Raw genomic sequence first — 27953 nt, 5'->3', positions numbered from 1 at the left:
TCTCTACTGGAATTGCTTATTAAAATGACCTGTAGAATAGTAAGATTAACCAGATATATACATTTGCAGAGGCCTCAAACCAGACCTGATGATTCAGAATCTCAGATGCTAGGGCTGAGCTATTTGCACAGTTTAAAACTCCATGGGTGACTCCGATGCACAGCTAGGGATGGCAGACTCACATACAGCAGGGGTGATGCAAACACAAGCAAGTGGGGTAGATTGGGGAAGCTCAGGTACAGCTCTTTAAAAGAGTAAGCCATGAGCTAATTCTTGAGATGTTGAGAGCTCTTTCCTAGGTAGATAGTTAAGAGTCAGGAACCTGAGCCTCCAGCTCTGAGTGCATAATATTTAAGTTATGACATGAAGAAGGCATAGGCAAGTCCGGGGCCAGGACATAGAGGGCTTTTCTGGAAAGTGAGAACAGAATATGCAAAGACTGACTTAAAAGAAGGAATGAAGTCGTTTGCTAGTGAAAAGGAAAGGAGGCCTATGTACCTGGAGCACAGAGAGCAAGGGGGAGCTGGAGGAGCAGGAATACATACAGATAGGCAGGGAACTGAGAACAAAGGGCGCTGACAGCCATGAGAAGCACTGGACTGGATCCTAAGAGCAAGCATTGAATATATATTCAAATCCTCACTTTCAGGCCAGGTGCCGTGGCTCACGCCTGTAATCCCAGCTCTTCAGGAAGCCAAGGCAGGTGGATCACTTGAGGTTAGGAATTCGAGACCAGCCTGGCCAACATGGTGAAACCTCGTCTCTACAAAAAATACAAAAATGAGCTAGGCATGGTGGTGGGTGCATGTAATCCCAGCTACTCGGGAGGCTGAGACAGAAGAAGAGCTTGAACCCTGGAGGTGGAAGTTGGAGTGAGCAGAGATTGCACCCCAGCCTGGGTGACAGAAGGAGACTCTGTCTCAAAAGAAGAAAAAAAAAAGGAAGAAAAAAGAAAAAATCCTCGCTTTCATGAGGTTTGGCTGACTATGACATGGAAAGTAAGAGATTGGAGATGGGGGACGTGCTATTATATTGAGCAGGACTCTAAGAAAGAAAAGATGGGAACTTGTACTGGTGGGGAGGGGCAGTGGGAATGGAGAAAATTAGTTGAATTGGAAAGATATTAAATAATTAAAATTGAGAACCCATCAAACAGCCAGGTGAGTTAGTGAAACTAAAATCAGCAATTGTTGCATATGTCATAGCTTGCTTTCTGCTTTCATAAAACTGGGCTAAAAGTAGAATATTAAAAAGTGTTGTAGTTAAGTTACAGCATGTAAAAGTGTGTGAGTGTGTGTGTGTGTGTGCGTGTGTCAGTGACACACATGTATCTTTTGGACTTTGTATTAGAAATGTAAAACTGGGAAAAGCTGTCATAGAAAAATAAAGGAGTACTATAAATAAATCAGCTAAATAATAAAATCATAAAGAATATTTTTAAAAGTCAAGGGCTAATCCAGTCACCTAAGGACAAATGTGATTATTCTAGCTGAGAGGGCTGTGTCAGACCACAGATACTCTGCAGAAATTATAGCGAGGCCAAGCCTTTCTTTTTAACAAACTAGAATGAATAGCATGCCTAGTTTTTACTAAACATGATGTGGCATCCTTCACATAGTTTGTTTATCCTTATATTTTTTCTTGGGGATTAGAATGGTTTTACAGGTGAATAAAATTATATTCAAGATAATTGGATGGTTGGTCCAAGGCCATATCATGCATAGTCATGGTTCCTGGTACTTAATTTGATTTGGATCTCTCTGATAATAGTGAGTTGTAAGTTTACCTTTATTATTTGAATCCTGTGAACAAGTTTTCCCTGCAGCGCAAATCCAAGACAAAGACTTTTGAAGTCATAAATTGGAGATGGGTCAACATCAGGTAACCAAGGAAAAATGGGATGTTCACATTGGTGACAAAACAAAATTGAGGAAGAAAGATTTGCTGGAAAACACAAAGAGACTTTTAAGAGAACAGGAAAGAAAATTTTCTGAAACATCTTTGAAGGAAATGAGTAATTGGGGAGAAAATTCAATCATAGGAAGATGAGAGAATCAGTTCAAGTTGCGACTTAAAAGGCAATGAATGTTCAGATCAAACCCAGATGGATTCTTTGAGTTTAGATTAGTGCCTTTTAAGGGGTGATTATCAGTTTTTCATGTAAAGACCCAATCTGAAGGTCTTGTTGCGTTGGGGTGAAAGTTGTCAGGGCCTCTTTGGTCTGATCTGAAGGAAAGGTGAAGTCTTCTTCTAACCTCTAAAAAACCAGCAGAGATTTTCATGGAAAAATACTTCCTTATAATTCCTTGGGCAGTAACTTATTTGCTAGAATAACTAGAAGTGATGATTAGTGGGGAGGAAGAGGAGAGCGATGCTCAGGCTCTAATCCACCAGCTGGGATTGGAAATAAATCACACAGATAAATTCGAATGGCTGGAGCACTGTAGTCAAAAATACTAAAGAAGCCACAGTAAAAAAAAAAAATAAATAAATAAAAAAAAATGGGTGGGGTTGGGGATATTTATCTTCTCATAGACTTAAGGTTTTAGAATTAGGAGAGATCATTTATACATTCCACTGTCTGTCATTTTGCAGATGAGGGATGTCAGCCTGAAGTGAACTGACTTGGCAAAAGTTCACACATTTAAGCAAGACAAACCACTCCCCTGCTCAAAAACCTCTGCTTATTATCTCTCTATATAAATATATAAAGTCAGAACAGCATGGTCTTAATTCTGATCTTCCGAGATCTTGTCTCAAACTCTGTTTCTTTTCTTTTTTTTTCTTTTTGTCTTTTTCTTTTCTTTCCTTTTCTTTTCTCTTCCTTTCTTTTCTTTTTTTGGGACAGAGTCTCACTCTGTCACCCAAGTGTGCTCACAGCTTACTGCAGCCTCAACCTCCTAGGCTCAATTGATTCTCCTACCTCAGCCTCCTGAGTAGCAGAACTACAGGCACAGGCCAGCATGCCCAGCTACTTTTTGTATTTTTTGTAGAGAGGGGGTTTTATCCTGTTGCCCAGGCTTGTCTCGAACTCCTGGGCTCAAGAGATCCGCCTGTCTCTGCCTCCCAAAGTGCTGGGATTATAGGCATGTGCTACTGCACCCGGCTCAAACTCTATTTCTAATTTAATGTCTGCCTCTACCCCCTGTTCTCTGGATGGATGAAGATGAACTATTCTGGACAAATTTTCTTTGCATAGTGGTTTAAAGTGTCAACTCTGAGGCCAGAGTGTGCTGTTTCAAATCCTGTGCCATGGTTTTCTAATCTGTAAAGTAAGGATAATAGTGATCAATCACAGAGGGTTATTAAGATGATTAAGCTACTTTTATGTCACTTAAATCAGCACTTAAATTTCATAACTAGAAGCTAAGTGTTAGCTTTCATTACATTGTATTTTATTTTTTAACACCTTAAACACTGGGAATACCAAGCTGTGTAGCAACACATGGTTCCTGCCATTGAGTAGTTCACGATCTAGTGAGGAAAACAGGTGTCCCAACAGACCATTCCAGTGCAGGGCGGCATGTCCTATAACAGCAGCACGGGTATAAACGTGGGCCAGGGGGAGAAGAACAGACCAGGCATCCAGGCAGCTGGGGGCCATGGAATGGGAAGACTTCTAATGAGTAGCTTTTTTCAGGAGGTTGAAAAGTCAAGGAAATGTTTGTCATAGGGCAAGAAGGTTACAGGCAAAAGGGAATGGCATGTGTGAAAGCACATGCTTGAAGATGCAGGTCATGTATGGGTAATGGTGACATCTGTGATATAGCCAGGGTGTGGATGACAATGAAGAAACTGGGTGAGGAAGTAGGTTTACACTCCTTTGTGAAAGGCCTTGTGGATTCAGTTAACAGTTCAGATTTTTCCCTCCGTGTAGGCAGCTACAGGGGATTTTAAGCAGGAAAGGACATATTTAGATTCGTAGATTGGTTTCTTTAAGAGATAACTGTCACTGCATTTCCACTATTAGCCTTCTACCTGTGAATTGTGTTTCTGTTAATATTTAATTTTGGACTGTAGCAATCAATCTCCCCCTTATATCAATGTTGTTTCATTGTCTAGTTGGGAATGAGTATAAGTTATCAAAGTGTTGCATAAAGGAATCAGATCCTCTAATAAATGTTTGTATGTTGGTTATAGCAAGTACAGGAACTATTAAATGAAAAATCAGAATTTGAATTACCTCATTTTTAATTTATTCTTTTAAGGTCTGACAGCAGCCGCTGCAGCAGCTGCTGCTGCTACCAATGCAGCTATTGCCGAAGCAATGAAGGTGAAAAAAATCAAATTAGAAGCCATGAGCAACTATCATGCCAGTAATAACCAACATGGAGCAGACTCTGAAAACGGGGACATGAATTCAAGTGTCGGTAAGTTTTATGTTCGCTGAAACTTATTGTGATCACTTTGCTACTGAATTACAGTACTTGCTTTTCCAGAACAAAACTGTTGGCTACCCATTCAAAAAGTCGGCACGTTTAGCTTGAAAACACTGTATGTTTGAGGATACCATTTTGCCTCTCTAAAAACTAATGATAATTGTTCATTCTAAAGGAATAATTAGCAACATTATTTTTAATTACAGGATCAACTTTATGTCTGCACCTTCTAAAAACATTCAGCTAACATCTTTCATAATACAAAGTTTAATCAAGAGAATTCTAAAACATTGAGAGTAGCTAAGGTGACAGAGAAATATGTACAAAGGAAACCCTAGACTTTACTTTTTTATTCTTTTAATCCATTTGTTATCAAGTAAGAAACTTACTACCATTGGCAGCAAAACATATAAACTTAGCCCTTTCATATGCTGCCCAGAATACAGATTATGTTGATGATTAATTCTTTCTATAGATAATGGTTATCAATGTCTCTCCTTTTAAAAATACGACTTTAATTTTCTTGATTTTTTTTTCTTTCCTACCATATGGAGAAAGATGAAAAGTTAACTGTCACTGTCAAACCAAAAGGGACAGTTTTACCTGTGCCAACTATCCATTTGGGTAATTCATTTTGTCAAACACAACTTCAAATATGGGTTAATTTTTGTATTAATGAAATCCTTAGCATCTGGATGTTGTGGGGCAAAACATTTTTTTTCTGCTATTTCACTTGTATTGTTTCTCTTTAAAATGCAGTGACCATGCTCAAAATATAATTAACAAGAGAAATTTGGATACTACAAGATGTATGCAAGCTACTATAGCCAATGTATATTTATGAAGACCCTAATATCTCACGGCCATTCAGTTAAATTCTCTTTTCCATGCAGCATTTTCATAGATTATTTCTTAAGTTAATTGTCAGCTCTCTACTTTCAATCCATTAGGACATAGTTAAGGGTATATAAAGGAATACTGTGGATTTTAGTAACAATCATTTTCACAAGAGCTGTCTGGAAACATACACAGACATGAATATTAGAGTAAAATATATAGACAAAACACAAAATACTGTTTCAGTGATGCTAAAAGGCAGCTTTTGTAATGTAAAAAGGGAAAAAATGCATCTTTTCAGCAGAACTATGTAAGGGAAATTGCAAAGGACCAGCAGTAGTGGATTTGAATGGAGAGCAGGGGTGAGTGTGAGTTCCTGGAAGGATGAAAAGACATGGAAGAGAGCCAAAAGAGATGACCCTACAACTGCAGAGGACTAAGGATAATATCTGTGCTCATGTTTGTAACGCTCCTGGAGGGAAGACAGGGAGGGATGAGGATTGTTTCAGTCATGGTTTACACACATATATTTAGACATTTAAAAATTAAAACAGAATTGAAGCAAAATGCAAGAATTATAATTCTGTTTTTAGAACTATTACTTTAAAGTAAACGCCTTTTATTAGACTGAGAAAATGGGGCACTGTTGGACACTTTTTAAAACAAGTAATTAGCCACTTATACATTATATCTATTATTACAAAACAATCTGGATTGTTTTCAAAATTTTAGAAAAGGAGGCTGTTCATGCAGGCTGTTAGGCTGTTCTTAATAGTTGGTTTTATGAGAAGGGATTCTTAAAATAGGCAATTTAACAACATTTAAAGCAAAACACATTAAAACATGGTATCTCTGTTTGAATTTTCCAGAGCAGAAGTTGGCTTTGCAGAAATCAACAGGCATAAGATAAAGAGAACATGGTTCATAATTAAGCATCAACGTATTTTTCATATTTGATAGTACATGACAATCTTTGCCTACTAACCAAATTGTAGCTTACTTTAATTATTTTGGTACATAGCCTACCGCAATGACTTAAAAACAAACAATTTGAATTTTCTTTTGTATTTTAGTTGGAATAAATGACTTTTTTTTCATTAAGGTATGCAGTTGATGGATATTACTGTTTTTTAGTTTTGACACCCCCCATCCAACGCCAAAATGAACCAAGAGCAGAAATTTACTTGAATTTTCCTAGAAAGTCTTAATAGTTTGAGATTGTGCTAACATAATATCGGTGTTGCTGCTAGTCTCTAAGGCATTCAGGTCATTTATATTAGATATCTGTAGCTGATTTGGGCAAAAAGATGTTATCATTGTAATTTTCTTCCTATTCTCACATGCTGCTGTCCTCTAAGAATTTCCAACTTATAATATCCTTCCTGAACACCTTCACCCCAGGTATATATCTAGAGATCAAGGAAAGTGATTTTGGGAGGGATGTGGTAGTGGGGGAGGTACAAAGCAGTGGTGAAGGTGGGGGTTGAGCTGCATCAAAGATCAAAGCAATTCCTGAATTGCAGCTTTGATGGCCACAATCTTCTCTGGTTCTGAGGACAATGCCTGCCTCTTGGTAAGTGTTCAGTAATGACTTGCTCTGTGACTTTGTAAAGTACGTAAACTTTCTGAGCCCAAAACTCCATATCTGAAAAATGGCATAAATAATAGTATCATATCATGAGAATTAAAATACTTGTCACATTATTTATTACAATGTCTGCTTATCAAGTTGTTTGGTCATCAGTAAGGTTGGTAGATTGGGGATTGCTTTTGCTATTATTATTACGATTTCTTCAAATCTGTCCTCCTGGAAATCACCTTCTTCCTTCTTACCACCATCAACTGCTTCCACCTGCTTTTCCATTGTCTCTGGTAGCTATTACTTGCTAAGCTGCAGGCCTGTGAGGAGATTTCAGGGCAGCTGTTGCGTCTTTTAGATTTTTGTAGGACATTCGATATTAGCTCATTCTAGGAATACAAAAATAATCACAACACAGGCCCAGGACTCAGGGGCATACAGTCTATGGATGAGATAGGTAAGTAAGCAGGCAGTCATAACAGGATGTGCTGAATCCTCCAGGAGAACCGATTACCATGAAGTGGTTAGGAAGCGGTACTGAAGCACATGAATTCTAGAAGGAATCCCAAGAATCTCCAAGGCCTATATTTTAGAATACAGACTGCTCTCATGACTCTATCAACTGTTGACTCTTTGAAGTAGTGAAATCCTTCAGAGGGGTGCTACTTAAATGATGTATTGTTGCTACTCAGTCTTGCCCAATTCCGGTGACATTTCTGAAGACAATTCAAGGCTCTTGTTTTCTCCTGCACTCATCTAGCTCATAAGTTCTGTTAAACATTTTAGGCTTTTTTTTTTTTTTTTTTTTTTGTAAGAGCATTGTTTTTTTCCTTGATTGTAAATGAATCCTTAAAGCCCCAGATAACAGATTATGTTTTTGCTTTGTTTGGTTTGATTTGCTGGGTAAGACGACAGGAAAAATTTGTATCACACAACCCTTCCCGGTTCATAATAGGAACCTTAGAAATTAGTCAGAAAAAGATGTTTAAAGAAAGCTTTGACAATGGTGAATAATTATTTTATATCCCAATTTTACATGGTAACCTTGAGCTCATATCTTTCCAACAAAATGATCACTTTAGGAGGAAGTGAGCACCTGAGGAAAGATCCGAGTGAGGCATCAGCACACTGAGTAAAATATATGGCCATGTCGCCATTCTCCCTCATCCACAATCAATTGGATTCTTTTAGTTTAATATTTACTTGCTAAGATGAGATGCTAGTCTGCATGGTGATAAACAGTCTGCTCTTGGCATCTGAAGGTGACCTGTCAGTTCATATGGACAAATCTCCTGCTTACTGAAATGTACAAAATAAATCATTAAAGCAGGCAGGTGCTCATTCCCAGATTTAAATCACCATAGATTTATGATTTGAATTAATGCTTCATTTGGCCATAGAAATAGATGCTGAGACAAATGATATGCACTGGTTGGGGTTTCCATACTGTAGCCATGCTGATATTGATTACTGAGATGTCTTTGCAATCTCTTGTTTATATCAAGTACTATCTTGTGACAGGTTGGCTGATATGAGCTACACTGCAGATAAGAAGGAAAAATGTCCTGGATTCTTTTTAGTGGCAACACTATCCACAACATACAGGCCAGATAAATTGCTATTTTTTTGCTTTAAGGACTGATCTACATAACCAGCTTAAAAAGTGCTGTTTGGAAATTGGGACTGGGATAATGCAAAGGCGGAATTTAAAACCGGTGAACCCAAGGTCAATTTGATAGTGTCTATAGCTATGTTTTAATCTGTTTATCCTTTTTTTTGGCATTATGCACACTTTTGAGAATACTAAATTAATCACAATCAGTTTAATCTAAATAAAGGAAACTTAATTTTACTTCTAGTTTTTAAATAGTATATAAATATTGACATAGTGAGCATCTCTTAATAGTTTCTATGTTATTTAAATACTTGCTAAACCTAGTATCTTACTCCCTTCCTTAATGACAACAAAGGAAATAACTCTTTAAAGATAAATACATTAAATATTATTCCCAAGTGCAACATTTTGTGGAGTATAATTTACCAAGAGGCAGGAAAAGACTGCATTTTTACTTCTCTTAACATTTTATTTAAGGAAAACACTATGTATACAGTTTAAAAAATACTTGGAGGATTTAAGAGGGACCTTTGCCACTAGCTAATATCTGACTCATAGAACTGGTAAACAGCTATCAACAATAGTAGATTGCTTGCTTAGTAGGAAATGAGTTCATATCTATTCAAAATGTAATCTCAAAACAGATGTCCCAAGAAAATCTCATTGTTTAAACCATAGTCATAACCTTCTAACTGCTGTAATTTCTTTAAGGAAGGGAAGTACTTGTAAGACTTTAGTATTTTCTCTTTCTGAACATTGTGGAACATAGGCAAGAGTACACTAATGCCCTGATCAACAAACCTGAACACATTTCACATGCTCAAAACATATGATTGTTTTTCACTTTCTCAAACTTGTAATCGTTACAAGAATGTAGAAGTTTCAAGTAAGATTAAGGACTTGAGTTTGAGAATAAAGCCGTCACCTTCAAGGGCATTTATCACTCCTTAGTTCTTCTATTCCTCAACCAATAAAACAAAACAAATATATGAAGGGAAAAAAAGCCAGGCAGTTAAAGAGATAAAATTATCTTCTTCAGCTCACCCTACTCTTATCTTTTTTTAATTTTAACCATTCCTGCAGAAACAAAATAGTTTATGCTGGAGTCATTTCCTTTCTTCTAACACATGTGTCTATTTGGAAGGAAAAGATTAATTTTATGATTTCAGGAAAAAGTCTTGGAGACCTTGAGAAAGCAAATAAAAGGAAACTGAGAACGCAGGCCACCAAGCAGAGCTCTGCAATTGCACATTGGATTCTCTGCCTTGGCAATGTTAATGAACCTCAAATCCTTCCTATAATTAGATGAGGGAATTGCTTATATTTTCAAACAGATGATGCTGCTATAATGAAACGATTGACAGGGAATTTAAGAGTGTCTACAGTAGTCATTTGGTTTCTGTTATAAAAAAAAAGTTTAAAAAGAAGATTGGCTTTAGACATAGGTCCTGAGAGAGGTAGTAATTTACATAGCATGCTATGACAGGTGTCTTTGTATAGTAAGGAAATAAAATGGAAGACTAGAGAAATGATGGGCAGGTATAGCAATTTTTTCAGGGAGGGGGTGTCCTATGCTTATTCTGCTTAGGTTCTTTAAAAGGGGCCCAGACTCAAGAGATGGAGCCGGATTGAGTGCACAGCTGTAACTGCTGATGAGCTAATTGCTCCTTATCTCTCAGCCCCATTCATCTTCATTTTTTACCAATTACTGAGAATTATCTGTGTTCTCAGTTGGATATGAGAGTTAATCCTTTTTGGTTAAGCTGGCAGTACTGTGAGCAGATTCCAAATCGGAGGGTGAAAAAGCCAAAGCAAGCTTGCTCTAAAAATGTCTCCAGTTCAATTACAGTATCACTGATTCACAAGAAATTTGCTATTGTTTAACAGATTAAATGTAGGAAGTTTTTTTGTTTGTTTGTTTGTTTTGGTAACTAGAATGTTTTTCTGCCTAACAATGATTTTTAAGATCTTTCTTCCTGCCTGATGAGTAAAACTTAACAATATTAACAGCCAGAGTCTTGTAAACGTGGAGCATATACAAGACTACCCTAAAAGTCCAGAAAGATTCTGACACATGAAATGAGAAATATTTTAGAACTGATAGCTGTCAATTAATATATAAGTAGTTTAATTAGTGAATTTGCTCTCTGTAGCTTCACATATGGTCAAGAAAGTATGTTCAAATATAAATCTTTTCACAAATGTCCCATTAGTGGATATTTTACTGGAAGACCACATAAGCATCTCTTAAAAGTATAGGAACCGCCATGGTTTGTAATTCAATTGACTGAGAATAGGCCATATGGTTAATATCATCCCCTATGCAAAAGATATCTTCATATCCTGAAATTTTTACACAAAATTGCTTACCCCAATAATAAAAGACAAAAAATGTACTAAGCTACTATTCCATCAATTTAAATGCATTTTTAAATATTTACTATTTATGGCAATTTTTCTTCATTATGTGTTTTAAACAAGATAGAGAATTACCAGTTTGACAATGATTAGGAATGTTGTTATTAAAACAGTATGTGCACTTCATTTTCAACAGTTTTGAATTAGAGTCTAATGTGAAAATCTAAAGGATAAATGGCTAATTTAATACAAGATTATCAAAACATCGTTGTGTAAAATATGAATATGTTATTGTGTGACCAAGTAAGTCCTTCTAGACACAGCCAAAAACTCAAGTAGGGGAGCAGAGAGCAAAATAAGTCGGAAGATTTAGCTTCCAGTAATAATGTAGTTAATAAATAACTTAGCTACTTAGATAAGTCACTTAACTGCTCATCTTTTTTATTTAATAAATAAGGAATTTTTGCCTAATTTCTCTGTTGGCTCTAAAATTCTTTGATTTTTTAAACCTCAATAAAAGATAAAGGGCAAAAAGATATTTTTGACAGTAATTTTTAAAATAAAAAATAAGAAGTAACCACATGTTCCAAAACAAGGCATCCTTAAGTATACTATAACATCTATTTACATATTATGCAAGCATTATATGATGGATAAGTGTTGACAGTATTTATTTTGAATATAAAAAAAGGATGATGCCACTTTTTCTACCTTGGTACTATGTATCCTTTTCATTAGAGTTTGGAAGAGGCTAAACAAGAGTTAACATTGCTGTGTTATTGTGGAAAAATTATGAATATTAAAAAATAAATACAGATTAAATTAGATTATTTTAAAAAGGCATATGAGTATATTAATAACTGATAATTTTATGAAGCTCTCTTTCATTATTTTCTAGAAACTGGATAGCATTATTCTGCATTTTCTCTCATAATTTGTTTTTGATCTTTATTGTTCATGTAAAGGAATAGAAACGTTAATGATGGCAACAGGTGACTGTGGAAAAATACATTTCTATATTAAAAAAATCATTTTTCACTTTGAAATATTTGAACACATATTCTTAAATCCATTTCTATATGTAATAAAATCATTAGAGCATGATTTATAACATGTACTAGTTTCCTATATGAACTATTAAATGTATTTTTGATGCAGATAAGCAGAAGGCAGAAAATATTTTTATTTTTTAATGTGATGTCTGTTCCACTTCATGAAAACTTTTTTTTACTTATATGGACAGTTGGAGAACATAATTCGAAAATATTATGCAGTGTTTTTGTTTTGATTTCAATACTGCTAATTCTAACTAATGACTAGATAATGGAGTAAACCTGTTAATTCAAGCATATCATATTAGGAAATATAAGTTAAGTGATTATATTTGACACTATATCCTCATGTAATTATAAAATATAAGGATGTATATAGGATGTATCGTATATATAGGATACATCCTAATGAATATGTTATGTGGTAGACTCCATTACATTCCAGGAGGATGAATATGTTTTCATCATGGAAAGTCCTGGAAATGGTAATTATCAACTTACAAAAACATGCTATACTGTTTATGTAAAGTTTATAAAGAAAGTAAAAAGAAACCACATATTTCAGTATAAAATAACCCCAGGTCATATTCAATTTGTTTATGATCAGACAATTCTTATTTTCTTCATTAATATGATACTCGACTGTTTTATATTTGAGTTTCATATGATTGATGATGAGGGATTAAAATAAATATTTAACTTTGTTTTATAAAATATAATGTTTGCTAATACATATTTTTAAATATCTCATAATGTCTTGATATTAAAAATATATGTTTAGAGATTTTACTAGGATGTTTGTGGTCCAATATTGTTTTGAATGTGTGCACACAAGCTTATAACTCTGAGCCCAATGCACCTGCCACCAGACCTAGTATTTCACATTCACGTGACCGTGATTCATCTCTCAGTTGTACAAATATTCCCAAATTATACAAAACCATTTGTATCAATCATGACATGTGAAATCTAATATAAAATAGTGAAACTAAGCGATAATAAATAAATAACATAGTAGTTGACATAAATGTCTAAAAATGTCAATTCATTTAAGATGAAATAATGTAGCACACATAGTTTTGCGTGCTCTTTATGCCCCATCCCCCCTAAATGAACCCAGATAATTTGGAAGATAGGAAAGAACGGAGGATTTAAATATGGTTTTCTTTAACAGCAGGTCGTAATGGAAACACAGACCCTTACATTCAGTGCTGAGAGAATTACCAGTTTGATAATGATTAGGAATGTTGTTATTAAAACAGTATGTGCAGTTCATTTTCAACAGTTTTGAATTAGAGTCTGCACTAATGAAACGGATACGGTTTCCTTCACAAAGGGCAGATCTGTTAGTTAATATCGCTGCAGCAGTGCCTCGCAGACCATGCCTTTAGCTCTATTTGTATTTCACAGCATGATAAGCAAAGAGTGTTGATTTTCAAGGATCCTGCTGATGAAAGGTAATGGCATTATTACATCTTTATCTCAAAAGCAGAACTGAGTGGTAAATGATTTTTTTCTATGTTGCACAAAAGATTTCTTGGTTAGAAAGCCTTTTTTATTTCTTTACATCGTTTTAGTCTTGGAAATGATATGTTATTATTTAATGTCTGCACAGCAAGCTTGAAAGCACCTAATAGCGAATGGATTGGAAGTGAAGTACCTCCTGCTCACAGATATGGATCTTCTCAGTCACACGCTGTACCAGCTGTCATCCCAGCCATACTGCTGTGATTTAATTAGTCTGTTTATGTCCTTTCTAATAATATTTCCATCTCTATGAAAGGGCAAATGCGACAGGGACTTTTTCCCTTTTTGGTTCTGCAGACTAAAGAATGTGGCCTATATCTGATATGTGCGGATGCAGGATTGAATCACCATTCCTGTCACTTCAAGCTGTTGATAAATTGTTCGGCCAAAAAGTGTAGTCTACTTACTTCCTTGGGGTCATTTGTAGGCTGGGAGTAATAGCTGCATAGCGACAAAGAAGAAGTGTGTGTGTGTGTTTGTGTGTCCAGTTATATACATTATATATGTAATATATAGAACATATATATGCACATAGATAACATATGTGTGTTTAAAAGTTTAAAAAATTATAAGAAAATGTGAACTTTGCATTTTTATCTGCCTCGTGCATGGCTTTATGGCACATATTTAAGTCTTTTTATCAATTGAGTTCATCTATAATTGCAGCATTTCAGGAATTCTCAGGAAAATGTTTCACTTTTCTAAGTAAAACTTTAAAAAAAATAAATAATTCATCTATGATTTTACCTCTACATCAGTATAGATTATGATCTTTGGAGAAAATATATGTTTCATACTGGAAGATATTACATTTTAAGATATCTGAGAAAGACATCATCATCCTCATAAAGCATTTAATATTTATATCTTTACTTAGATTTTTTTCAGAAAGCATATTTAACTTAAAATGATAGCTGAAGTTCAAAACATCACACTCAACACACAAAATTATGTAAGTATATGTAAATTAATAACCAAATGTAAAAGTATTATGACATTATTTAATATAATGTGCTGATTAATAATTTATACTCAGGCAGTATGCCATCTGAGTGACAAGCCTACTTGAAAATCCAGTGGCCTTAGAAATATTCTTCTGCTTTCAGATTCTATGACCCTATTATGTTCAGAAGACAGATTCATATAATAGAGCTGAGGGGAAAAAAAAGATAGATTTTCAAAATCAATTTCAATAGTTTTCATTTTACTCATGTTTGTTTTTGGGAGAAATAGTCTGTATTATTTATAAATAATCTGTTAATCAGTTCTATGTGTTTTAGTCTGCTTTTTGGAAATAGTTTAGTGTTTCTTCATCTCTCTATAGTTTAAGTACTGAACTTGTGTCACAAGGACTTCTAGATTATCTTGCTTTTGCTTGTATCTTTCTGTTTTTGCTCGCTCATGCTTCACATTTGCATATCCTAACTATATTTTTGGAAATGGCCTTATTAAAACAAGGGGTCTATCAGATAATATAAGTCTGATGTTCACTTTACATAAAAATATTAAAGTTAAACATCTTATCAAGGTGGTCAAATTAGTTTGTAAATTATTTTCTTTAGCAATCTGAATCTCAGCCTCCTACAGTTACCAGTTTTAAAAACACACACAGGCACATGTTTAGTTTCTTCTTGTACTTTCATATACCTGCCACTGTCCAAGCTTATGTCTATATCAAGAGAAAAAGCTATCGTCTAGAATATATTAAAATACATGTATCAAAATGAGTGTAAATATTATACAATTTCCTATTTCTGTTAGTACATATTGGCACTGTTTTCTATTGTTTAGAATCCTTTACTTGATAACATATGACCTTAGCAATTACATAACTTAGCTAGACACTCATACACAAACCCCACATAATTGAATCCCTCCTACATTTCAGCTTCCAAGAATCTCTCATTAACTTAATACAAATATAAACTGAATTTACTGAATATATTCATTTTTGTAATCTGTTTTCTTAATTATTTTATTTTGGGAAAATATAGATATATCTACTGTCTTTTCACTGAAGTACAATTTCAGTTTCTCTACATTTACTCTGCTGTTGAACCTAAATGTTGACGATTAAGTTATCTTGACATGAACCATTTGATGCTTTGAAAAAACCCACCGTGAAGCATTTGATGGTATTTTTTATTAATTGGATAAATGAATTGTGAGATGTGTGATTGCATGATGATGTACTCATTTACTTGTTGCTTTTTGCTTTTACTAATCTCTGTCATATTGGATTTATAAATGGAACAGAGTGACCTTTGAAACTGTGATGGAAATGAAGAGATAAACACAACTTGAAAGGACAAACCAATTAATATCAATGTGTTTGTTACACATACATGAGGAATTTTAATCCTTTGCTCTCTGCAGTACATTTGTGGTTCATTTGTTGAGTAAGGGAGCATACTTTTTTATAGTTACAGATTTAGATCTTACTTTTTCTAAAATATATAAATTTATATGTCACCATATATATATATACACACATATATATAAAACACAATTAGATTATTTTTAGTGCATAAAATGTTTTCAGCACTACCTTTAAAAATTTTGACAATATAGCCTTTCTAGAAAACATTTAAGTATGTATTCACACCTATGCAAAAAAAAATGCATATAAGGTATTCATGTGCATTCATCTTATGTATTTTAAATATAAATACATTGTAATCTTAAGTGCAGTAAATTATTGAATAGACCTTGGTTTTGTAAATTTAGACACATAATTGATCCTCTGCCATTGTCCCTAGAATACTTTCTAAAATTCCTGACTCAGGGATCATCAATAAAGCATTTATTATTTTAACCCGTTGACCTGTAATATTAAAAAGTATTTTTTAAAGTCAATAATTATACTTGAGTAGGCTTTTAAAATAAAATCTGAGCAGTCATTTATACATTATTTTTACCTCGTGCCTTCCCCAGTTTTTATGTAATTAGGTTTACTTTTCTTAAAAAAAAAAACCTAATTCTGCTGTAGTGTGGATTTTAGTACACTTGCACATTCTATTTCATTTAATAGCTTAATTATAGAATATAATCAATTTAATATGCAGGTTTTGAAATATTGCCATTGATGCACAACAAGGAAAAAAATAATACAAGCTTGACATTTTGAAACACTAGCATTGAAAGACTTTAACTTCTGATTGATTTTTAAAAGAGTTCCCTGGAAAAGTGAGCTCAGAAATGTTTATAACAGCTTTGGCAACATTCCAAAATGTTTACCACAAAGCATAACTCAGCAGTTTCTGAGTTTTTCTATCAACTAAGAAAGATGTGTCCTATAATTGGCTTAATCCATGTTGATATTGAACCCCCCACACAGATGTTATCTTTTTAAAGACGTAAATTCTCAAAATGATCACTTCAATATAAGAAATGGCTTCCCTTTTTCCAACCAGGGAAAAATTCTGAACAAGAAAGTTATGGATGAGCAAAGGGTATATCTTTATATTTTGTGAAATTACATATTTTATTTCCTCCTTCTTTTTTTAATCTATTGCCCTTCCAAACCTCGTTTAGTAAAGCTGACAAAAAGAGAATGCATTTTAGATATATTAATATCGTAGTCACTTATGGTTGACTGTAGGTGTGAAAAACTTCCACAGCCAGCTAAAATGTTAATGGATATGACATCCATTTTATTTTAACAAGTGAGCAGACCAAAACAAGTAACATTGAATGCAGAAATTATTTTAAAAGGCTACTGCTAAGTATTTTTTTTAAAATGATTCTGTTGACTAGTTGTTTGTCAGTTCCTGTACTTTTTTTTATTGATTGCTTTTGAATATATAGCCCCATGATTGATGCCAAGCCTACGTCCGTGAGGGAAAAGAGCTCAATTTACACAGAAAATGAATATACAAGCTTTATTTATATCTGTACTTTCTAATATTAATTTTGTAATGTGGTGTTTCTTTGAAAGAGGTCATAGAGTAGTTGTAAATGTTGTTAACTATTTTATTCTTCCGGGTCTTTGGTTAGCCTATTTGCTTTTTCACAGGTGTGATTCAGGGCAATAATGTGATATTTCAAAGTATGATCAGCCAGAATGAATCACTTATTCATAAGCATTTCTTTTTTGAGATGAAGACTGTAGCATAATTGTATAACGTCTACTTATTCCTCCAGGAATCTGGAGTGATTTGTGGTTTGAAATTTCTGTATCATAAACTCATGCAGTGCAGGCAGTATTACATTTAGTCAATAACCAGGAATTCTGATTAGTTGGCTATAAATCATGAATGTTGAGAAATAAAGGTGACAAAAACAATGAATAAAAAAGAAATAAATTGATAAAAACAGGTAAGGAAGTCATCCAGTAGACAGTATTCCCTAATTTGTCTAAACAATCTATAATCCAGCATGAGTTCTAAGAAATAGGTCTGCATGCAAATGTCCCTCAACACCAAATTCACATGTTTTGTAAAAAAATTTGACCCTGCCGGGCAGAGTGGCTCAAGCCTGTAATCCCAGCACTTTGGGAAGCCGAGGCGGGTAGATCACCTGAGGTCTGGAGTTCGAGACCAGCCTGGCCAGCATGGTGAAACCCTGTCTCTAATAAAGCCGGGCGTGATGGTGAGCACCTGTAATCCCAGCTACTGGGGAGGCTGAGGCAGGAGAATCACTTGAACCTGGGAGTTGGAGGTTGCAGTGAGCCAAGATCGCGCCATTGCACTCCAGCCTGGGCAACAAGAGCGAAACTCCATCTCAAAAAAAAAAAAAAAAAAAAAAAAATTAAACCCCGAAACTGCATTAGAAACAAATATTTAAATGTCATAATTCTCTCTCTCTCTCTCTTTCTATGTATACATATAGATATTCCCACTTTTACGCTATTCGGAATCCAATGCCCTATTCTTTTCTCATTTGTTCATTTTAGAGACAGGGTCTCACTCTGTCATTCAGGCTGGAGTGCAGTGGCAGGAACCATAGTTCACTGCAGCCTCAACCCCTGGGCTCACATGATCCTCCTGCCTCAGCCTCCCAAGTAACTAAGACTACAGGTATATGCCACCACACCTGGCTATTTTTCTTTTTCTTGTAGAGACATTGTTGCCCAGGTTAGCCTGGAACTCCTGGCCTCAAACGATCCTCCCCTCTTGGACTCCCAAATTGTTGGGATTACTGATGTGAGCCACCACTCCTGACCTTCTTTTCTCGTTTTGAGAAAAACAAAATAAGCAAAAACTCCTGCACATAATGCAATTGCACATAATTTTCATTTCTTAGACTACGATACTGTTCCAGTATCGACAGGTTTGACCTAAAATTCCAAGATGCATGCATACCTGTCATTCATGCCTCCAGCTGTTCATGCATGCATCATTTCCTTTTCTGTTCATCCTCACACAGCTCCAGTTTGTTAATACTCTGTAATATCTACCTCTGGTCTCCCCAAAGGAATCTTTGGAAGTAAGGGGGAGGAGGGAGAGAGCCAAAACATGGAAGTGAAAATTGGGAAACAACAGAATGTTTGTGGTTCAGCATTAAAAATACAAAATCTGGTGCCATGTGGTTTTGGTGTAAAACATGACTTTTTTGTTTGTTTGTTTGTTTTTGCCATTGTTAGGACATTTTTGCCTCCTTACTTAGCCTCTATGAATCTCAGTTTCCTCATCTGTATAATAGGTATAACAATTTAAAATATTACATAGGGCTCTTTGGGGATTATTTGGGTTAAATTAGTTCTCTGAACACTGCTTGATACACTGCAATCACTATTCTAAAATTTCTTAAGTAGGTAATAAAAGTAAAATAATAAAGGTGTACATACACACACACACATGAACATTCATAGATATCTTCTAAAAAGCTAAGACTTTCCAGTATTCCCAGAGTCTCAATGTTAGTTCAAATCATATAGAATATTGCCTCCTCTACATGCCCTCAACATTCATTTCTTATCCAAGATCTTCATTAGTTGATTATGACTGAATATTTATCCAAAGAGTGTCTTATGGATTATTTTCTGCAGTCTCTGAGCCTGTGTCAAGCTCAGGAAATATGCTACAAGATTCAGATTACATTGCTACACTTTTTAAAAAGTACGGGCACACAGGAAGAGGAAAGTTGTCAGTTATTTCATCTGCATATTTTTAAAAATAAATCAATAATCAGCCAGTAAACTTCAATTGAAAAGTTTTGTCTCATTTTATGTTATCAGACAAAATATGTACTCCAGCTCTAAACACAGACATTACTTTATTCAGTGCACATAAGACTTCCTTTAATTAGCCCTTAATAAGCTTGGTTTAACTGGGATTTACGGAAGAACAGTGGTCATTAACATTAGCCAGATTAAGACTGTGTTAATTACTATTGATAGATAAAATAACGCCTAAAAATGGTTTAAATTATTTCTATACTTATGAATTGAAAAGAAGTTTGACACTTTTGAATAGAAGTTGTATTTTATTTATACTTTAACATTAAATAATGACTTCTTTACATGTAGGCCTACAACAATAGAACATAAGCTTTTATAGTTTAAGTTTTACAGCTTCTTTAGGTTTACCATAAACATGGGATAATCTTAAAATATAAATTTTGATTATTTCCTAGGATATAAATATGGAAATTTTTACATTTACTTTTATGATTTATGTTACATGATTTTAGTTAGAAACAGATACCTTACTTATACGTTATCTTCAGAAGACTTAGTTATCTTTTTTTTAAAAAAAACTGATAGATTCAAATGATTTCTTGTATTTGGAGAGGATTTTGTTACATTTGTGGCTTTTTTTTTTTTTTTTTTTTTTGAGACAGAGTTTTAGTTTGTCACCCAGGCTGGGGTGCAATGGCGCAATCACGGCTCACTGCAACTTTGACCTGCTGAGCTCAAGTAATCCTCCTGCCTTAGCCTCCAGAGTAGCTGTGACTATAGGCATGCACCATCACACCTGGCTAATGTTTTTATTTTTTGTAGAGATGGAGTCTCACTGTGTTCCCCAGGCTGATCTGGGACCCCTGGGCTCAAGTGATCCTCCTGCCTTGGCCTCCCAAAGTGCTAGGATTACTGGCACAAACAATTGCCAGGCATGAGCTGCCCTAGTTTTGGCATTTTTGTGTTAATGATGTCTTAATGTTTATCCTTAGCCTTGGTGTCACTTTTCCCCATCATATATGTGTGTTTAATAGTAACTGAAATTTGGGTTTTTTTTCCTCCATGTGCATAATTTCTTGGACATTATATCAAGTTAAGCTATTTCTCAGGATTCTTTAAATAGTTTCTGTGTTATCCATTCCTACATCCATTCTCTTGAAACTACTCTTGCAGAATAATAATATTTATTGGATTAATGTGTATGAAAGCAGGTCAACTACCCATGAACTCTGGATAGACAAAACCAATGGAATTCTCCTCGTTTTCATTTTGCATAAAATTATGCAGTCCAATGGTTAAATTCTATAGTTAGTGGTAATATACTCTCCCCTCCATGATGATTTAAACCATTCTCTTCATTAAAAGATGCATAACAAGAACCTTCATATAGTTCCAGGCAAAATGGATTATAAATAAATACAATCTTATGCCTCTGCATGGACTCTGACTTTGGTCAGTCTTCCTTAAGCTCAGTACATAGCAATCTTTAAGAAAACAAACGAACAAACAAACAAACTCAGATGCTGGGCGTGGTGGCTTATGTCTGTAATCCCAGTACTTTTTGGAAGCCAAGGCAGGAGCCCAGCCTGGGCAACATGGTGAAATCCCATCTCTACAAAAAATACAAAAATTAGCGGGGCATGGTGGCACACACCTGTGGTCCTAGCAACTCGGGAAGTCGAGATAGAATTGTGTGAGCCCAGGAGGTCCAGGCTGCAGCAGTGAGCCATGATCACACCGCTGCACTCCAGACTGGGTGACAGAGGGAGACCCTCTCTCAAAAACAACCACAAAAGCCCACAACAACCTCAGACAGTCAATCTAGAAAATTAGGTTTCATCCTTAACATGTGTAATCTGTTTATTCTTCCTCCAAACCATATCTAGGATTCAAATTCCTCTTTGCACTGCATCCATTGCCAATGCGGTAACTCAAATTATCAGCACTCCCCACGTTGGCCACTGCAGTAACCTTAACCAGACTTCCTGTTTTCACTCTTTGTCTTTTTAAATCCTCTCGCCTTGCAACAGCTACAGTGATGATTATGAGCCATAAATTCATTCATAAGATTTCCTTTTAAAAAATCTTTCAATGGCGTTTCATTGCACTGATAATAAAATTCAACTTCCTTAACATAGCCTGAAAAGACTCTGCATAAAGTGGAATGCTCCTCACCTCCTGTCTCAAAACTCTTGGGTTATTCTTCCCCTTTTCATTCTTCCTGCCACACTGGCATTTCTCCAGTTTCTCAAACAGACTACGTCCTTTCTTTCCACAGATGTTCTTAAAAACTGGCCAGTGGATCTCTGTTCTCTTTGTTCTTAAATTTTGGAATTCCTACTCATTTTCCAGTCTCTGCTTAAATGTCTTTCCTCGAATGCTAAAATTAAAATCAGTTCTTCAAGTCTGCTCCATCCTATATCACCCTGTTCTTTCTGTTGCACTTTGCACAATTTATAATAACATCTTTATTTGCAAGCCTGTTTGCTTCATAACCATTGTCCTTCCTGAGACCATCAGCTTGCTGAGGGCAGGGCAGGCCTGGCCACATTGACTGGCATGCACTATCAGTCAATTATTCAACAAATAGTCCTGAATGAATTCTTAATGAATGAGTACTCACTAAGCAGGAATGCTTTTGTATACATTATTTTTGTTACTACAGGCTCTCTTATTCATGGAATTCCTCTAGATGCTTTTCCAATAGAATATTTCTTTCATTTTAAGCTACATTTTGCTCAATGTCAGCATTCCAGAGTTTTACTATGTAGGGTGTTATAATCTCATTTTCTTGTACAATGCACGTCTACATTTACTTATTCTTTTCATTTAATCTGGAACATAAAACGTTAATATTGTTGGCATTTCCACTTTACAGATGAGTAACTTGAATCCCAGAGAAGATCGTTTTTTGCTTGACATTATGTGACTTTTAAGGTCGTGTAATGAAGGCAGGGTCTACTGTTTGGACTCCCACCTTGGTGTTTACTCCGGGTTATTAGGTAGGGAAAATAAGGTTTAATCTTTTTTTTTAAGAACATTAAATTAGAAATCTAGAAATTTGAGTTCTAGTTTAGTTTTGCCAGCATCCGTCTTGTTGACCTTGATGACATAAGGTAAACTTTTTGTGTCTTATTGTATTAATTTGGTTGATTACAGCCGTTTGGAATGGAAAGTTCTCAGTTTACATAATTACATTATTGTATAATATAATATAACATAAGGAATTGCTATCTTTAAGTCACTCAAACTAACCTCCATATTATGGAGTGAGGAGAAAGGATTCTACTATAGCATTTCAGGATCATAATATATATACAGCATTGAGATTTCTGTGGCCATACCTCATAACACTATGGAGAATGTAAAATAAAATTTGGATCGGTATCCTATCAACTTTGTTATGTATCACTTTCCATGTTCTTACCCTTGCCCAACAAATTCCCCTAAACTTATAACAACAAAAATATCTTTTGTGATGTTATATCCTTGTTTAATACCTTTTTATTCATCCTCATATGATTGTCCCTCAAATAATATGTATTCTCTGTATCTGAGCTGTTTTACATAGTATGTTCCTTGGATTATACTATAAACCCTTTGTGGCAGGGACCTTGTCTTTTTATTTGCTCTATAAAACACCATGCACACCTAGGGAATTTTATGAATAATAATAAAAAGGAGGCAAAAAAAGCTTTCATCAGCAGTGTTTTATTTTGCATGTGAATTTAGAGATGAATTCATACCATTGTCCATATTTCTGGAGAAGTAGCTGCTTATATTACAAAAGTTGAGTACGAAAAAAGCAAGTAATATTAAATCTGAAAATTTACATTGCTGGTATAGAAAAAATAAATGAAGCAATACAATTTGCTTTTTCCTGCCCATTATAAAAATATTGCCAAGTCTGGAATGTGGTTCATAAAATCAAACATTTTCTAACACAGCTGTGCATAAGGAAATGAAATACGGCAGGTATAAGAAACCACCTGTTTGCCAGAACAGGAGTTTCAAAAAAGATAAACAGCAGAATTTTACATGAATCCCTGTTGAAGATCTATTCTGCTATTAATACTAAAGCCTTAACACTTATTCTTCAAACAGGTGTTTTGCATGTGAATTGAAGGCTGAATAAGTCCATGGACGATTCATTAGTAAACACCATTTTTTTTATTCAGTACACAAGATGATATTGAATACAACTGTCAAAGATAATTTTGCAACCAATTCAGTTTTAAAATCTAAAATTATAACAAACCGCAAATTCCTGTTTATTCCAAATGCTCTCCTTTCCCTTCTTTATCTTAGTTTCAAAACTCTCATGAACTTGACAGTGTTCTCCCTTGATGAAGAGAAAGTCTGAATTATGCCATAAATCATACTGAGCTACCAGAGAAATTCAAATTGCTGTAAGCACAAGTGCCGAGGGACTGCTTATACACTGCCTGAGCCACAATGCAACGTTCACAACGAGATCATTGCATCATAATCTCATTCTGACTGTGATTTGCTTTGTGTCTATGGGGCTCAAATGTCAGAGAGAGAGACAAGAGTGATTATCAGGTTAGATTGCTCTCCTATTTTAGGTTAAACAAATGATCAGAAAAATACATTAGCCCGTATAAAATATTTCAGAATTAAAAACTTCCCCAAAGATTTATCTGCATGAGACATTTCTTAGTGTGCTTTGTCTAGGTAGATTTAACACCAGAAGTTCTAGAAACAGTTGAGAGATCTTTTAAGATCCTTTTTCTTCTTGTTTACTAAGTGTTAGTAAACTCTTTGCACCCCAAACACCAAGCTTAAAGAGATGTCAAACAACAAAAAACTTCAGAATATTTCTAATCAATGTAGAAAATGTATATATGGAAAAATTCTGGTGAAATTATTATTATACTCATATGATATGTTTTTGTGTTATGTTAATGTATTTAATCTTCGCCAGTGCACGTGTATGTGCATATGTATGTCTCTGTGATTTATACAGATGCTCTGTCTTTAAGATTTATGCTTGGCAATTATGAGATGCTTTGTAGTTTGTTCTCATATATAATAGTAGGAAATTAATAAAAACAAAACAAAACAAAAACTAGATTTTCCCACTTCTTTGCTTGAACAAGGGGTAGAAACATCACTTTGAATGAAATAGTCACGACCATCGTAACTTTCATATTCTGTATGACAGTAGAATTCTGTTCAGTAAAGCGAATATAAACATTTTTGTACAATGCTCTATAAAACATACAGATATCCCTGTTTTAGTGTCCAGTTCTCATTTAATATCAGATCAGATAGATATTATATTCTAGTTCTATTTAGTGGTTCATAGAACCTAATTATGTTGTCCAGCATCATCTTTCCCACTTGGAAATTCTAGGAAGATGACCACATCCACTGCAAACAAGAACATTTTTTTTTCTATCAGTGTAGTTTGCCTCTTTCATTTTATAGTTTTGTATCTTATCTTAATGAACTGGCCATACTTTAGAACAAAGTTGAATATTAGGTTCTTCATTTCAAATTTATAAAGACTATGTCTCATTTCTCCCTGATATATGATGTCCTTTGAGGGTTTCTGTAAGTATATTTTTAAAAATGAGAATGTTTCCTTTTTTTACTGACTACTATCCAGAATGGGTTTTTAATAATAAAATTTTTTATATTTATCAAGATAAAAAGTCAACTTCTGGCTGGGCGCAGTGGCTCACGCCTGTAATCCCAGCACTTTGGGAGGCTGAGGCGGGTGGATCACCTGAGGTCTGGAGTTTGAGACCAGCCTGACCAACATGGTGAAATCTCATCTCTACTAAAAATATACAAAGTTAGCCGGGCGTGTTGGTGAGCACCTGTAATCCCAGGTACTCAGGAGGCTGAGGCAGAAGAATCACTTGAACCTGGGGAGTGGAAGTTGTAGTGAGCCAAGATCGCGCCTGGGCTACAAGAGCAAAATTCCGTCTCAAAGAAAAAAAACAAGTCAACTTCTAAGGGTTTTAACTTTTTAACTAGTTGTGTTTACTAAAACAAATGACTAATATTTCATAAGTCTGATTCATTCAGTCTTCAATCTAGACTAAAGAAGCATGGTTTCCTGTTTATAGTATGTACACAGCACCAGGAAAACATCAACATATATTCTTAATATTCTTATCCACATATCATTGTGAAACACACACGGATGTTTGTGTGTTTATATATATGAACTAAAATAAATTGCAACGGTGACTTCGTATGGTCACAAAAAGAGAAAGATCTGTTTTCTGGACTAGAGATATGGATGATGTGGATTTTTTTTCTATGTATATTTTTTAGTCTCCATAGTTCTCTAGAACTAGGCACATAATAATAAACTTCATATTAATCTATCATATTTATTGGTGGTTTAGAATAAATTTTATACTATTGTTGATGTTGCTTAATATATTTATTATAAAATTATACTTGCTTTAAAGGGAGGATTATTACTTTTCTCCTTTCACGGCTTAGAACAAAGCAAAAGAAAGCAAACAAACCAAAAATATCAATTAATGTATCTTTTGTCCATTTGCATGTTGAGTAGAGTTCCTGTTTTATCTTCCTCAGGTATGCCATGTCTTCATAAGGAGAGGTACAATTATCTTTATATCCTCAAACTATGCCCATGTATTCTATAGTATACACTCAGGAAATTCGTTATGGCCAGTGCATGTAAAGTTTGCAAAAGCTCCTATTCTCCTATTGGCACAGAGCATGAAATAATTATTATAAAAAACAGAATGAATTTGCCATACTCAAGCCCATACATTTTTCCTTTTGAAGAATCATTATGCTTCAGTCCTTATTAATTCTAGAATAATTTAGTTTTAGGATTAATTATAAGTGAACAGATATACCATATTCCTAATTTGGAATATTATTCACTGTTGATATAAGTTGAGACATTCAGAATATGATGTGTTAATCTATTGCTATTTGAGGACTTGAGAGTAAAGTTTATTTTTAAGAATTTCTGGTAGCCATATGGTAATAAATACTGTCTAAAAGTCTAGTATAGAGTGAAACCTTCACCAGACTATTGGTATGATAGTCTAGTAAGGTCAGAAGCTCAGAGTTTTTATCCATGCTATTTTATACACTACTTATGTTCTTAACAAACCAACATATTCATTTTCTCTTTTGTAATGGGTACATGATGGACATAATAACATCTTGTTAGTAGTTTTCATAGAAGAAACAAATTTTAATGTGTATTAGTCTTTTGTAAGTGGATTTGTTTATATGTATGCTGGATGTTATTATTACCCACATGGTTTAAATCTATATCCATGATAATATACATACTGTTCAGAAAAAATATTTTTCTGATGTGTATATAAAAATGTTTTGCAAGAGATTCACTTACAAATTCAGCATTATCTCTCTTAAGGATAAATTCATGAGGATGTATATCTTACCCATTTTATATATATATATACACATTGTAATCTCTATTACAAATATGCCTAATTCATAATCTACATCTTTCTCATTAATATGGAAATCGTTACAGAGTATCATGATTGTGAATTAATACATATCGCTTAAGTGTTCTGGGCATCAGTATCTTCATTCCTAAACTGAGGGAATAAATGCAGTAACTTTCAAAATTTCTCATTGTTTAAAAGCTTTTATTTTTTATGACACTGTTCCTTTGAAACTGATACAGCTGACAGGCAGTCTGAATTTTGTTGGTATCTTTCAATTTATCATGTTTTAAACACTCCACAAGGTCCCAGCCCAGAAACAGGAACATATGTGCTGTTGCTCATGATAATCTTTGTATATGCTCAGTGAAATAAGTTTACCATAACTTAGTAGTCACTTTCATCAAGAGAATTTTTCCTGGTGGTATTAAAACACAAAGACTACTATCACACTGGTCTTTAAGGGGAAAAAATAAATAAAACACAAATAAACAAGCTCCTAAGAGACAACTCTTATTCACATTTGCTGATGATTAGAGGTACACTTGGCTTTGAAAGTCATGCCTATTTAACACAGTATTTTTAAAAGACTTACTTTTTTCCATGTAACAGCGATATCAGAAATGCATTTCCTTGAGTTACTTTGAAAAACAATTTTAGAATTGTTACATGGCTTAGTACCCGTACAATCTAACTGTCTTTATTGAGATCATAGCATATAAGGTACAATGTTTTATACAAAACAATAATAAGCCTGTATACATGAATTTAAAACAGGAATTTTTAAATATCAAATAGAAGAAATGCAACGTAAGGATTAAATTATCATATTGTAAAAAGTTATGCAGGTGAACACCTTGTTATTACAAGTATAAAATGTAGCCTGAATAAATCTATGAAAAGCTCTTTTTTAAAGTGCAATTATATCCTGTAATGTGTAGTTTTCCCTGTCCCTTATGTTTATTTTAATTTTAATATGAAAGAAATGATCATCCCATTTTCTTTGAAAGTGGTATAAAGGTAAAACCACAAACCTTTTGAAAGAA

At 34.4% G+C, this 27953-nt stretch overlaps 1 protein-coding gene across 2 annotated transcripts in view; it reads left to right on the top strand.

The window, feature by feature from the left end:
- The window catches only part of DACH1 (dachshund family transcription factor 1), a 428688-nt gene that overhangs the window by 230766 nt on the left and 169969 nt on the right, over positions 1 to 27953 (top strand). For both annotated transcript variants that reach the window (XM_055359454.2, XM_031001245.3), the window contains exon 3: positions 4209 to 4370. In XM_055359454.2, the coding sequence (XP_055215429.1) occupies positions 4209 to 4370 (162 nt within the window). The remainder of the gene's footprint in view (positions 1 to 4208; positions 4371 to 27953) is intronic.

The sequence above is a fragment of the Gorilla gorilla genome, chromosome 14 (genome assembly GCF_029281585.2).
Source record: "Gorilla gorilla gorilla isolate KB3781 chromosome 14, NHGRI_mGorGor1-v2.1_pri, whole genome shotgun sequence".
Lineage (NCBI taxonomy): Eukaryota > Metazoa > Chordata > Mammalia > Primates > Hominidae > Gorilla > Gorilla gorilla.
Note: the sequence above shows the minus strand (reverse complement) of the source record. Positions and strands in the feature narration are given on the sequence as shown.